The sequence below is a fragment of the Cryptotermes secundus genome, unplaced genomic scaffold (genome assembly GCF_002891405.2).
Source record: "Cryptotermes secundus unplaced genomic scaffold, Csec_1.0 scaffold534, whole genome shotgun sequence".
Lineage (NCBI taxonomy): Eukaryota > Metazoa > Arthropoda > Insecta > Blattodea > Kalotermitidae > Cryptotermes > Cryptotermes secundus.
Window position 1 is genome coordinate 753,492 of NW_019739956.1, and position 14,567 is coordinate 768,058.

Consider the following 14,567-nt stretch of genomic DNA (forward strand, 5'->3'; position numbering starts at 1 on the left):
TGTTGAAATCTCAAATAGGTTCGCGGCTTTGGAAAACTTGGAAACTGAGGTGGATGTTAATAAAGTTTGGGAAACTATTAGAGAGAATACAAAAATGTCAGCCAAAGAGAGTCTAGGTAATTATGAACAGAAGAAACATAAGCTATGGTTCGATAAAGGAAGCTCAAAATTATTAGATCAAAGAAAGCAGACCAAATTGCAATGGTTACACGATCCAAGCGAGTTAAATGGGTATAATCTAAACAATATAAGACGTGAAATCAGCAGGCATTTCAGGAAAAAAAAGAGGGAATATCTGAAAGACAAAATTTATGAGCTTGCAATGAACAGTAAGAAAAAGAACATTAGAGACTTGTATAGAGGAATAAATGACTTTAAGAGGTGTTACCAGCCTAGCAGTAACTTAGTGAAGGATGAGAATGGTGATCTGCTTGCAGATACCCACAACGTTTTGAATAGGTGCAGGAACTACTCTTAAGTTATTGAATGTACATAGGGTCAGTTATGTTATGCAGGCAGAAAGCGATACAGATGAGCCGTTAATACCTGATCCTAGCCGTTTTGAAGTTGAAAGTGCTCTTGCAAAATTGAAAGGGTATAAATCACCAGGTAGTGATCAAATTCCAACAGAACTTATTCAAGCAGGAGGCGAAATATTACGTTCTAAGGTCCAAAATCTAATTACTTCTATTTGGCATAAGAAAAAATTGCCTGATCAATGGAAGGAGTCTATTATTATACCAGTTCACAAGAAGGGTGATAAAACTTACAGTAGTAATTATCGGGGAATATCACTGCTATCAACTTCATATAAAATTTTGTCCAATATTCTTCTTTGAAGGAGAGCTGCTGCTCTCCGCAGCTATTCAACTGCTCTGAAGATGGAGGCGCTACGTTCCTCCGAAACGTCGGCCAAAACGAATACTACACGGTGCCTAAACCCTTTCTTCACTGTCATCGTCGTGAAAACCTCAAAACTTACATAGGAAACAGATGTTTTGAAAATTCAGATATTTGGGAACAACGATAACAGATCGAAACCTGATTCAGAAGGAAATTTAGAGGAGATTGAACTCGGGTAATATTTGCTACCGNTTGGCATAAGAAAAAATTGCCTGATCAATGGAAGGAGTCTATTATTATACCAGTTCACAAGAAGGGTGATAAAACTTACAGTAGTAATTATCGGGGAATATCACTGCTATCAACTTCATATAAAATTTTGTCCAATATTCTTCTTTGAAGGAGAGCTGCTGCTCTCCGCAGCTATTCAACTGCTCTGAAGATGGAGGCGCTACGTTCCTCCGAAACGTCGGCCAAAACGAAGAATACACGGTGCCTAAACCCAGAAGACAACTTTCTTCACTGTCATCGTCGTGAAAACCTCAAAACTTACATAGGAAACAGATGTTTTGAAAATTCAGATATTTGGGAACAACGATAACAGATCGAAACCTGATTCAGAAGGAAATTTAGAGGAGATTGAACTCGGGTAATATTTGCTACCGTTCAGTCCAGAACCTTTGCTCTTCCCGTCTGCTGTCTAAAATATAAAAATTAGAATAAAGAGAATTAAAATTTTGCCTGTGGTTCTCTATGGGTGTGAAACTTGGTCTGTAACATTAAGGTAGGAATATAGACTGAGGATATTTGAGAACAGGATGTTGAGGAGAATATTTGGACCGAAGAGAGATGAAGTGGCTGGAGGTTGGAGAAAACTGCACAATGAGGAGCTTCATAACTTGTACTCTTCTCCAAATATAATTAGAATGATCAAGTCAAGGAGGATGAGGTGGGGAGTGCATGTAGCACGAATGCGGGAGACGAGGAATGCATATATATTGGTGGTAAATCCGGAAGGAAAGAGAACACTGGGAAGACCAAGACGTAGGTGGGTAGACAATATTAAAATGGATCTTACAGAGATAGGATGAGATGGTATNTAGAGGAGATTGAACTCGGGTAATATTTGCTACCGTTCAGTCCAGAACCTTTGCTCTTCCCGTCTGCTGTCTAAAATATAAAAATTAGAATAAAGAGAATTAAAATTTTGCCTGTGGTTCTCTATGGGTGTGAAACTTGGTCTGTAACATTAAGGTAGGAATATAGACTGAGGATATTTGAGAACAGGATGTTGAGGAGAATATTTGGACCGAAGAGAGATGAAGTGGCTGGAGGTTGGAGAAAACTGCACAATGAGGAGCTTCATAACTTGTACTCTTCTCCAATATAATTAGAATGATCAAGTCAAGGAGTATGAGGCGCGGAGTGCATGTAGCACGAATGCGGGAGACGAGGAATGCATATATATTGGTGGTAAATCCGGAAGGAAAGAGAACACTGGGAAGACCAAGACGTAGGTGGGTAGACAATATTAAAATGGATCTTACAGAGATAGGATGAGATGGTATGGGCTGGATCAATGTGGCTCAGGATTAGAGACCAGTGTAGGGATCTTGTGAACATGTTAATGAACCTTCGGTTTCCAGAAAATGCTAGGAAATTCTTGAGTGGCTGTAGAATTGGCGGCTCCTCCAGAAAGTCTTACCTCCATGCGTATTTTTTTTTATTTCTAGTAGGGTGGGGCTAAGACCCTTGTACTGAGGCCACTTCTGGCCTATTGTACCAGCCCCAGATGATAGGTGAGGGTGATTGTGGAGCAATTGGTGGAATGAAGATTTGGAGGGGAAATCGAAGTACTCGGAGGAAACCTGCTCCAGTTCCACTTTGTCCACCACAAATCTCCCTTGACCAGACCCGAGGTCGAACCCCGATGGAAATCCAGCGACTAACCTCTTGAGCTATAGCGCGGCCTAGCTCAATGAGTAAGTAAGTAAGTAAGTAAGTAATCAGCCTTCTGTATGTTTATTAGAAGAAATTGTCAGTTATAGAAATAAGGGAGAAAAAAACACAAGTTTTCTCTTCTTATTCCTGGAATTAAAGTGGCATTTGACATTTGCGCAGTTATTTCATACGTAGCCAAAAAAATTCACTACTAATATGTACACAGTTGTTCCTGTACAAGTTCCCAGAACATATCAGTTCCTCTCGACTCGATATATTTGTGTGCCTACATGAAACATTGAAAGTAAAGATTAATGCATTTTAAAGTAAGTTATTTACACTGGAGATCCTAGAGTTTTCCTCAGAGCAGTCATAGAATATGTGTGGTGGGCCGTGAGGCATTACGCTCCTTAGAAATTTTATTAATTTGTATCCAAGCTTTTTTTCAATTTCTGATTTGTAGTGGTTCTATTCCCGGATCTTAATTATACTAGAGGACTGACTGGTCAAGACGTATACGAAGCTGTAGGCCATGTCTTGGGATCCATATTTGATCTACTATATAACTGCAAATACAGCAGACCTGGGTATAGCAGAGCGGAGAGCGTGTAGTCAAGTGATAACAAGTGATCAGAAGAATTGCTGCTTGCCGTGACTATTAATGAGCTCAGAGCTTCCTGTCTTTAAAATAAAAATACATTTCAATATTCGCTATACACAAAACTTCATCCTAACCACTAAGAGACTGTATCATATTAATTTAGTTACATTTTTGAAAGCCTTCTAGAATGTTAAAGCAAGTGTCACGTAACTTCGACCAAGGCCAAGAGTAACCTTGAGTGCGCAGAAGAAACATTTCAGACAAGCGGGTGGACTCGAGGGTGTGAGAGGTGACAGGCGGCCAGTTGTTTGTATTATTAATACATATTAGTGATTTTTATTAGGATACATTTATTTTAAGTGTGAGATATCATATTCACAAATGATAGGCAAAGTTGCAGTGGTTACAGTTCCTGGCTACAGATCCAGAGGCCCGGGTTCGATTCCCGGAGCTATCAGATTTTTTTTCTGAGAAGTAGTGAATCTGGAACGTGTTCCACTCAGCCTCGTGATGATAACTTAGGAGCTATTTCAAGGAAACAGCGGCTCCGGTCTAGAAAACCGAAATTAACGGCCGTGGGGATTCGATGCCCTGACCACGTGACACCCTCTATCCGCTAAATTTGGCACTAAACTTCGCAGACAAGCGACGGTCGCTCGGTCGGTATAGTTCGCTTGCGGACTAAAACCACAGAGTTTATTTTTTGTTTGAGTGGCGAAGTTGCACGTACTACACAGTGAAACAGTTTCGGCAAATAGACACTTGATAATGGCCGTATACAGCCGAAACATGCAGAGAGAGGGAGCTAATAAACGAGTTACATTGGGTGAGGAAGTGGAGTATGTGAGTGAAGAGTAATGAATATATACTGAAGTGAAACATGTGAACAAACATTTGTCTGATATTGTATCTTCCCCATTCATAATGTCTTACTGTTCATTGCCATCAAACTTCAGCTTTTGCTTGGTCACTAAGAAGGACCATGCAACCCTTTTTTTCCTTGGCACTACAGCCCCAGTGGGCCTAGGCCTACCTCCATGAACTCCGTTCACTTCAGTTTACTAGATCTTACACATTCGGTAGGACTTCTTGGGCGGGTGATCAGCTCGTCGCAAGGCCTCTACCTGTACACAAACACAGAAAAAGGCACACACACAAACTAAACATCCATGCCCTGAGTGGGATTCGAACTCACGATCCCGGTTTCTAAACGAAAGAAGACAGTACATGCCTTAGACCGCTCGGCTACCGTGACCGGTCCAAGCAACCCATAAGAGATTAAAATTAAGTGGAACACATTACTTTCCGGCTTGTTCTAATGTTAATTTACTGAGCAGAAGGTAAATACACAAATCTTTTGTTGAACACTGGTATGGACTTAGGTCTGGAAGTTAAAGCACAGGAAAGCAAGTATATCTCCTACTTCATCATCAAATCATGGGCCATCATAATATAAAATCGATAATAGATTCTTTGAAAATCCTGCAGATTTCAAATATGGAAAAACGACATTAACACATCAAAATAGCTTTCATGAAGTTACTAAGGGCAGATTAAAATCAGGGAATACTTGCCACCTTTCAATTCCGAACCTTTTGTCTTCGCCTCTGCTATCTAGAAATATACCGATTAATATACTATTTGAAGAACCTGTAATTTTTCTGTAGTTTTGTACGGTTGTGAACCACTTACTCTTGTATTAGTGAAGGAACACAGGCTCAAGATGTGTCAGAACTGAGTGCTGAAGACAGTACTTTGACGTAAGAAAGAAGGAGATACAGAATAATGGAGACAGTTACGTAATGAGGAGCTTCAGAATTTGTACTCCTGGCCAGATATTATGATGATCAAGTCGAGGTGAATGGGATTGGTATGACGTGTAGCACATGTTTGAGAGAAAATAAAAACTTACCGTACTTGGGTAGCAAACTGTAAGGGAATATGAGCGATTTTAAAAACTAGGCGTAAATGGATGGATAATATTAGTTCAACTTAAATAAATAATTTGGAGATATAAACTAGATTAATCTGGCTACGGATAGAGACAAGTGGCCGACTGTTGTGATCACTGTAATGGAGATTTCAATAAATAGTTGGAAATTTTTTAAATAGCTGAACAACAATTAGGTTTTCAAGAAGCATTCACCTCTATGGGTTACATTAGTTAATAATCCAAACACAATTCGACCGTAAGGAATTATATTGTCACGTGTCTTGGGTGTATAACGCGACAAATAACTTCACGCCGTATTTGGTATGGCGAATTTTATTTCACATTCGCACTTACAATCACCCAAATTACAGATCCACAATTACTGCTATCTGCAGTATCACAAATACTACACTCCAAANCGGCGGGGGGGGGGGGGGGGAGGAGCGTCATCCATAGCTCAATATGTCACAATATAATAAAAGTAAATTATTGTAATATTCTCTTTTAATCTACCACATTACATTATGATTATGTACAATGCGAGAGTTAAGACTAAATTACTTATGTAGACCTGCGCACAATGTTTCCGTCGCTGGTCCATATCCGACTACATAGATTACATGTTCCGTCTGCCACAATTAGAATAATATTTGAAATGTATAATTTATATTAACCCTGTAACTTTGTCATTATCGGCTGTTTGTGATACGAATAGCAAGATTCGTGCTGATTTAATCATAAAGCAAGTATTCCAGCAAGGAAAATGGACAGCGCTTTTCAAATGACTTGCAGAACATTTCACTTCTGGGCCCATTGTATCCCTCCGCTTCGAATTCATCTCCTTGTCCACTTGGGATTCTGAAAAATAAAATAGCAGAATATAAATATCACTAACCCATAAAAAAACTCGATGATTTTAGTCCGCAAGCGAACTGTACCGACCGAGCGCCCGCCGCTTGTCGGCGAAGTTAGTGCCAAATTTTGCGGATAGAGGGTGTTGCGTGGTCAAAGCAACGAATCCCCACGGCCCTTAATTTCGGTTTTCTATACCGGAGCCGCTATTTCCTTGAAATAGCTCCTCAATTATCACCACGAGGCTAAGCGGACTTTGTTCCAGAACCACCACTTCTCAGAAAATACCTGGTAGAGCCGGGAATCGAACCAGGACCTCTAGATCTGTAGCCAGCAACACTGATCACTAGACCACAGAGGCGGTCAACACTAACTCCTACACGAGATTTAATATTTGACTGTGGTGTCTGTTCGCATTGTCTCCTGGTCTGTGTCATTGTGGTCTTGCGCTGAATGCCGACGTTTCGGAGGAACATGCTGCTTCCGTCTTTACGCTTAAGTGCGTAATATTGCCTCTCCTTTTATATTACTGGTTGTGTGTTGAGATTTATAGGTTGGTGATTCAACTTTGAAGATGAATGCAGATCAGTCCCTCCATATGGAGAATACAGTAAGATTGTGTTACAATTAATTGTAGTTCCGCCTGATGAACATTCAATAAATCGATTCACCTAACCCGGAACTCATTAAGTACTTGTCGGTTTAGCAGGTCACGTGACAATATCAGAGTCTACTTCTGAAACAATGTGAAGACAGAGGCAAAGATTTGGACTTCATAACAGCAAGAAATCTTTTTACCATATAATTAGGAAATTCCGAAGAGGAATCTTCAATATATAATTAGTTTAGGATAATTTTGTCCTTAGTCCTGAGATACCCGAAGGACTTTCAAATTGGGTATAATTTTTAAGAAAGCCGTCTTCTGGGACGTGTCGCCGTGGCAACAGACTCTGTTGCACCTGCTCACGTTGGTTCGCTCGCTGATTTCTTCTTGTCTTCTACCCTGAAGATGGAGGCAATACGTTCCTCCGAAACGTGGTTAACACCACATCTACACCGTGCCACATCCCAGAAGACTGCTTTCTTCACAGTCAGCGTCGTGAAAACCTCAAATCTTACTTACGTGAACACGGTGTGTAGGATATCTTCTACAAGTGACCGCCCAGGTTTTAGAACCCTTTTGGCTTCGCAAAGCGTCCTGATTAAGCATGGACGACCTTCAACGCCAAACCTAACAAAAAAAACAATCTATTGAAACAGTTGCGTACGAGTATGTAAAGGGAAGCCCCCTTCAGTTTACATGCGGACACAGACGGCGTGAAGCGGTGCTTGGACGGAAAACGAGTGTTCGTACATCCCAGACTATGCAGTTCTATGGAAAAGTGTGAAAGAAGACGTAACTAAGAATCATAAAGACAAATAGAATGATCGAGTTAATGTGAACTTTAGCTAAACAGGATGGGAAGAGCGTGAACCTGATTCATCTTAATTTGCGTTGCGCCTAGTGATGAGCTCTTGTGAACATCGCGGTGGACTTAGGGCTCTGTAATAGACGTGGAATTTTTGAACAACTGAGCAATTTTCAGCCTCTTATGAGCTATACTACTCAGGTGAGATGGTCGATTTTGCGAAAGTAACAAGGGTAACAAGGATCTGTCCCCCTTTGTTCTCAGTTCATACCAAGTGAATTCTCTCACAGCCATGTGATTTAATTGAAGCCAGGACTATTTAAGAATTCATTAAATGTCTACGCAAACCTTTATACTAATTTTCACTTCTGTTTGGAGGTCACTGGCTTATACGTATCAACTTTCATTGTGGACTATTAATATAATAATAAGATTAACTCAAAAGATACCCTTTGCTTTCCTTGGGGGCGAATGCTCGAATGAATATTTTAAACTCGTCGATGGATATACGAGTATAAGATAAGACATAAAGCGAATGAATGTGGATCTACTAGCCACGTGTAATAAAGGCAACTAGACAAACATGTTTAACCGTGACAAAAGCAGATATTCGAATAATCTCTCTTCAGTAGAAGGGTAAAATTGTTCCTGTGCTTAATTAATTAAGCACTATGCCATGGAGATACAGGAGGAGTGGAGGTACAGACCCAACATTCTTGACCTTGGGGCTAGATGGAGGTGAGTGGTCTGCTTCAAACCCCGGGTTCTTTACCTTAGGGGAAAGAGCCCACGAAATCCATTGGATTGGAGACTGTGTGCCCAGAGCTAGTCTGGACACTGTGGAGAATGGAAAAATGTTATCAACCCCTAGAATCTAACCCCTGCTGTCCAGCTTGTAGCCCGTCGGTATACCGACTGAGCTATCCAGACTCCTTTTCAGTACATAACAAAATAATATAAGGTACGTGAAGGCCATGAAGCGACATACTCGTACTTACAGTTGTTACAGGCTTAAGCTTAATCCATGGAAAGCAAGGAAAGAGATAAGTAGCGCAATGCTGTGTAGGGTTGAGCCGGAATCCTTTATTCTCCCACTTGTTTCCAGTTTTCTGTAGAAGCCGTCATTGTTGTGTGAATGAAGAAAGGTACAATGAAGTGCACTGAAGGATTCATCTCGCAATTTGGACCGCGCAACACGCAACCCGCAACCCTGAATCCGCATCAAGCAGCCCTCAACCTGCAACTCGCAACCCGCAACCCGCAACTCGCAACCAGCAACCCGCAATCCGCAACCCGTAGACTGCAACCCGCAACCCGCAACATGCAACCCGAAACCCGAAACCCGCAACCCGCAACCCGCAACCCGCAACTAGCAACCCGTAACTCGCAACCAGCAACCCGCAACCCGCAACCCGCAACCCGCAACCCGCAACCCGCAACCCGCAACCCGCAACTAGCAACACGTAACTCGCAACCAGCAACCCGTAACTCGCAACCAGCAACCCGCAACCCGTAGGCCGCAACCCGCAACCCGTAGCCCGCAACTTGCAACCAGAAACCCTCAACACGCAACACGAAACCCGCAACCCGCAACCCGTAGCCCACAACCCGCATCCCGTATCTCGCAGCCCTCAACCCACAATCCTCTACCCGCAACCCGCAACTCGCAACCCGTAACTCGCAACCAGCAACCCACAACCCGCAACACGCAACCCGAAACCAGCAACTCGCAACCTGCAATCCTCAACCTGCACCACGCACCCCGCACCTCAGCTGCTACTTACAGGTCTAGCAGGCACTCAACGTTGCGGAAGAGCTCCAGCCGCTCGCTCCTGTGCAGGCGGTAGCTCCTCTGGTTTCTTCTGGTCCTGGACCCGTAAAACACTCGAGAGTTGTTAGGGAGCTTGAACCCAATGTCTGCCTCACACAGGCTGTTCCAGGATGGACGTGGTAAAGGGCTGTAGTCCCAGATGTACGAGTTCGCAAACGAGAGATTTAACTGCGGCAATCAATAAAGAGACTTGTTACCATATGGAACATGCAGACAGAGGTCTGGATGAAATGGACCAAGTGTTGAGGCCGGGCAAATGTGAGCACGTAGATTTTACATCCTAACTTTGCCCCTGCCCACTTCAGTTTTGTGTGTGTGTGTGAAGCATGTTGAGGCATGTTTTGTCGAATATTAAGCGTAAAGGTTTGACAGTTTTCATTATGTCTTTTCCAAATCGAAATAATTTAGGCTTTACAAAAGTAGAAATTCCATCGAAGAAGGTCTAATATAGAAACTGAAATTAATTAAAACTTATGCTCACATTTCTGAAAGGATATTTCAGTGTATGGTTTCCAGAAATGTTTCGCGGATATGCAAGAAGCGTCAGGATATGTCCAGCGATAAAGTTAGTACCTCGTATGTGGTTTCAAGTATTCACGGTCTGTGAGAATAATGCATCGAAGAATACCATGTGGCTACTTGAATGGCAGCATATATAAATTTGCTAGTGGAGGGTGGAGTCCAACTGGGTCCACTCGGCACGGCGGCCACTGCTTGGCCTATTGTACCTGCCCTGGGTGATTATGATGATGGAGAATTTGGTGGAATGAAGATTGGCAGGGGAAACCGAAGTACTCGGAGAAAACACGCCCCAGCGCCACTTTGTCCACCATAAATCCCACTTGACCAGACCAGGGATCGAACCCGGGCCTCCGCGGTGGGACGTCAACGACCAACCGCTTGAGCTATGGCGCGGCCAAATGAAGGTTTAGTCAGTAAGACATTTTCTCGCTGCATTGATTATTACGTTACTATGTCAGGCTGAGACGCTAATATGTGGCCAAATAAACCACTTACCACAGCAGAACTTCCTTCTGGGAAAGACAGGTATCTCTTCTTCCTGGACAGTACCTTTTGGTTTTTAGCAGATTTCACCTCGCAGCTACACAGTTGATTCAGATATATTATTATCATCATGAAAATAACGTATTGTTTCATGTCAACAGGTTCACAGTTTGTGAGGGATGAACTTCTGTAAAGCAGAGAAGATATATTAAAATTTTAGTTGCCTCCTGCAATGAAAGTATGAAATGTGTGTTCGAAAAGCCCGAAGAAATATATGCCTGCTCATGTAATATGCATTGTTCAGAGGTTTAACTAGATATACTCGTATTTGGGAACGGGTCTATAAATGTTGGCTCGTTACCGACTTCCTCACTAAATTTCGAGTCTGGGAAAGAAATTCGGATATTTTTACAAGAACGTAAGTTCATTTTTAATCGAAGCTAAAGATCTAAATATTCAAATTTCATTGTCACGTGTAGGGTGACTATGTAATTAGAATGATGAACTCCAGGGGGATGAGATGGACAGGACATGTAGCACGAATGGGAGAGAATGGGAATGCATATAGGATAGTGGTAGGAAGGCCAGATGGAAAGAGACCACTGGGAAGACCAAGACGTAGGTGGTTGTGCAATATTAAAATTGATCTTAAAGAGATAGGATTGGATAGTTTGGATTTTATTGATGTGGCTCAGGATAGGGACCAGTGGAGGGCTCTTATGAACACGGGAATGAATCTTCGGGTTCCATAAAATGCTGGGAATTCCTTGAGTAGCTGCACAATTGGCGAGTCCTCAAGAAGGGTTCAGCACCGTGAGTGAGTGAGTGAGTGAGTGAGTGAGTGAGTGAGAAGTAGGGGTTTTATATTGGCTGATTGGATTTAGTGACACTTCACTCGTATTTACAAGAAATACAGTGCTATCGCTAATCTACACATTTTGCAGACTGTTACACTCTCCACTAATCATTTCCTGGCAACGGATTTTAACACAGACACTGTGAAATTTACTGAATCACTCACTCCGAATATAGCTGTACTGCAGCACACATGAACAAATAAAGCTATCTCTTCACAATCGGACTTTCAACTCTCAACTGAACTCTTTCAATTCTTTCATCATCTGCCAACTGTGACCGTCCAAACCTGTTACAGTTCTCCGTGAGACGTTATGGTCCTCTTTAGCCATTTCGGTAGGGTGACTCGTTTATTGGCGAGACCGATTTATTAGCATGTTAAGACTTGTGTTTCATCTCTGGAAAAAACAACTGCCTTGTTTGTGTTTACATCCAGTTGGGGTGACCGGAAAGGGACAAGGTCACCACGGGAGACACGTTTAGTTTTCTGAAGATGTGAATTATGTTTTGCTATCATAAAGTGCCTTCGGAAGGGTGTAGCTGGACCCTAAACTAGAGGAAATAACCGCTCTCACATGTGGGGTTCCGAGATCTACATCTTAGGAACTGTTTCATTCTCAAAGTTCGTTACGCGATTGGCTTGTGCCGATTGCATGATGATTTTGGCTAGTTAAAAATCAGCCAATAAGAAATTAATTCTTGTATGGGGGAGAGGCCATCAATTTAGATCATTCTCGGGGGATGCTCCCGCAGGATAGCAGTCTTCAAAAACTTGGCTTTTAAATTGGTCGGAGGTAGACGTCATTGTGCTGCACTCCTAGGTCTCTCTAAATTCATCAGCCCCTCACTTTGGATAGTTAAAATTTGATAATTTTGAAGGACATGCTTACTCTGTGCTTGCAAAGATGTTATAATATTTCGCTTCTGAATAAATAAACAGTTTGTGGACAGTGGAGGTTGTGTTGTTGATTTCGAGCGGTGGACTGACCTCAAGTGTCCAGTTTCCGGTTGCCTCAGTTATTGCCTTAGCACGTTCCTGATAAGAGTCAAGTGAACTACCGAAGCCGGCACATAAGTACAAAGAAAGAGAAAGGGACGGCAGCACAAGTCTCTCGTTGCCATCTCTTCTAAATCATCTTAGATTGGCGACTCCTGAGACTCCTTAATTTCTTCTCTTTATACGAGCATAGCCTCGGGGCGACTATAACATAAAACAGCGTTCACTAAAAATTCCTCTGTTGTTATGGAGTTTTGTTTACCTCGCGGTTGCGTAGAAACAACATTTCTTCCATTGTTCATGCGTGTTCATTTCCGCAGGAAACTGTTTACCGAGTCGTTGCCTAGCACTGAGCATCTACTCTGGCTCCGCTTTTCCGGCTTTAAGGCGTCATGTCACAGTATATTTCAACATTCTTATGGTGGTTTTCTACAGTCTTCTTGTCGATGCAAGTAAATGCCTTAACGTAATGCAACATTACTAACGAATTTATGTTTCGTGGAGAAAACACTCCACTTTTTCTTAAAAAAATTGTAGTGAAATAATGAGATTGGTCTTTTCATAACAAGTGTTGAATAAATGTTTCACTTGACCAATGTTTCGTTATTTGTCGCCGCGGAATATCACAAAGATTGATGCATTAAAATCTGACTTCCAACAAGATAGCAGTGGACGCAGTTTTCCATTTTGGCCATAATAATTGGTAAAGGTCTTGTAGCAAGATGGCAGCACAGGGAAGTATATCATTGGCAAAAAAAGGTTATACATATATGTTGACAGTCATCATCATTGCCTTAATTATTCATAACGAAGTTTGAAACCCAAAGCAACAGAACGACAAAAATGATTTATGTGCTGACGCCAACAATGGCAAGAATGATTGGCCGAAAACTTAGCGTTTGAATAATTTTCTGGATATTTCAAGTTCAAAACTTCGCCCGGGTATCTGTTATTATACCTGAGATTTCTGCGTGGGTCTCCTCAGTCCCTTCATCTAAATACCGGATTACTTCCAAAAAGCAGAAGAAGATCTTCCTTTCGCATTTCTTTCGATTTGTCACACACTAACAATGTGTAATTAGACGCTATATGAACATGAGAAATGAATGACAAGGAATAAGGAATACAGGGAGGTTTGCCTCCTTTCTTCATACTTGACACATTGCTGTGATGCTTAAATAGATATGTACACTTTATGTAGGAAGTAAGTTGGTAAAATATTACTTTCATATTCTAGATGGCGGGGCACTCGGTAGCGTAGTCGATTGAGGCACTATACTACAAGCCGGAAGGTATCGGTTTCGAGTCCCAATGAGGCGAATTTTTTACAATTTTCGTAATCCTTCCAACCGCACAATGGCCCTGGGGTCGACTCAGCCTCTAACAGAAATAGTACCAGGAATATTCCTGGGGAGGGGTTAAAGGGCGGCCGGCGCGTAGGGCTGACAACCTTGCCGCCATCTATGAGCCGATTTTCTAGAAAATGTGGGAGCCTCAACGCCTCACAGCCCTATGGGCTTCGACGGCCTGTTACAGGGATAACCTTACTTTACCTTTACTCCAGATGGCGCTGTCAGAATTTGTGCTGATTACTCGTTATGTAGAACTTCAATTGATTGCGACATCCCTACCTTAGTTATTGTACCCAATATAATGAAGAAATTCTTAAAAGTTTTTTAACTTCGCTTAGTGGGGGGCGGAGTCCAACTGGGTCCACTCGGCACGGCGACCACTGATTGGCCTATAGTAGCCTGCGCCGGGTGATTATGAGGATGGAGAATTTGGATTGGCAGGGGAAACCGAAGTACTCGGAGAAATACCGCCCCAGGGCCACTTTGTCCACCACAAATCCCAATTGACCAGACCCAGGGTTCGAACCCGGACCTCCGCGGTGGGAAGCCAGCGACAAACTGCTTGAGATATGGTGCGGTCCAGTCATAACAGTTGGTTCGGCATGGTTGTAATCTCCATTGTGTCCTTAATACATAGTTGTTGAATATTTTCACATTAATCATGTGTTTAAATACATGTTTCTGCGATTATTTAATATTTTTTAATTAAGATATCCTGAAGGTCACCAATGGGTACTCTGTGCATATAGTATATTAGAAACGGAGAATGTATTCAGCTTGCAGAAGTTTCCTCGTTAAGAATAAGTTAACTCACGAAACAGAGAACAGAATAGTCATGCTCTACTTCACATAAAATTCAGAATATCACATACTTACGGTCTTTGCACAAAGTACTAGGATCGAAGGCTGCACTTTGACAGTAAATGTTACTACTTCAAGCCCCCAAAT

General features: G+C 42.1%; 1 protein-coding gene across 1 annotated transcript; it reads right to left on the reverse strand.

Annotated features, from left to right (window-relative positions):
* Window positions 1-6,049: 6,049 nt before the first annotated feature.
* On the reverse strand, window positions 6,050-10,544 carry LOC117282930. The gene is made up of 4 exons (XM_033754549.1): window positions 10,428-10,544; window positions 9,364-9,578; window positions 7,294-7,401; window positions 6,050-6,176 (listed from the first exon to the last, which is right to left on the reverse strand). Exons 1-4 carry the CDS (start codon window positions 10,542-10,544, stop codon window positions 6,050-6,052), a joined length of 567 nt encoding a protein of 188 aa, XP_033610440.1.
* Window positions 10,545-14,567: the final 4,023 nt, after the last annotated feature.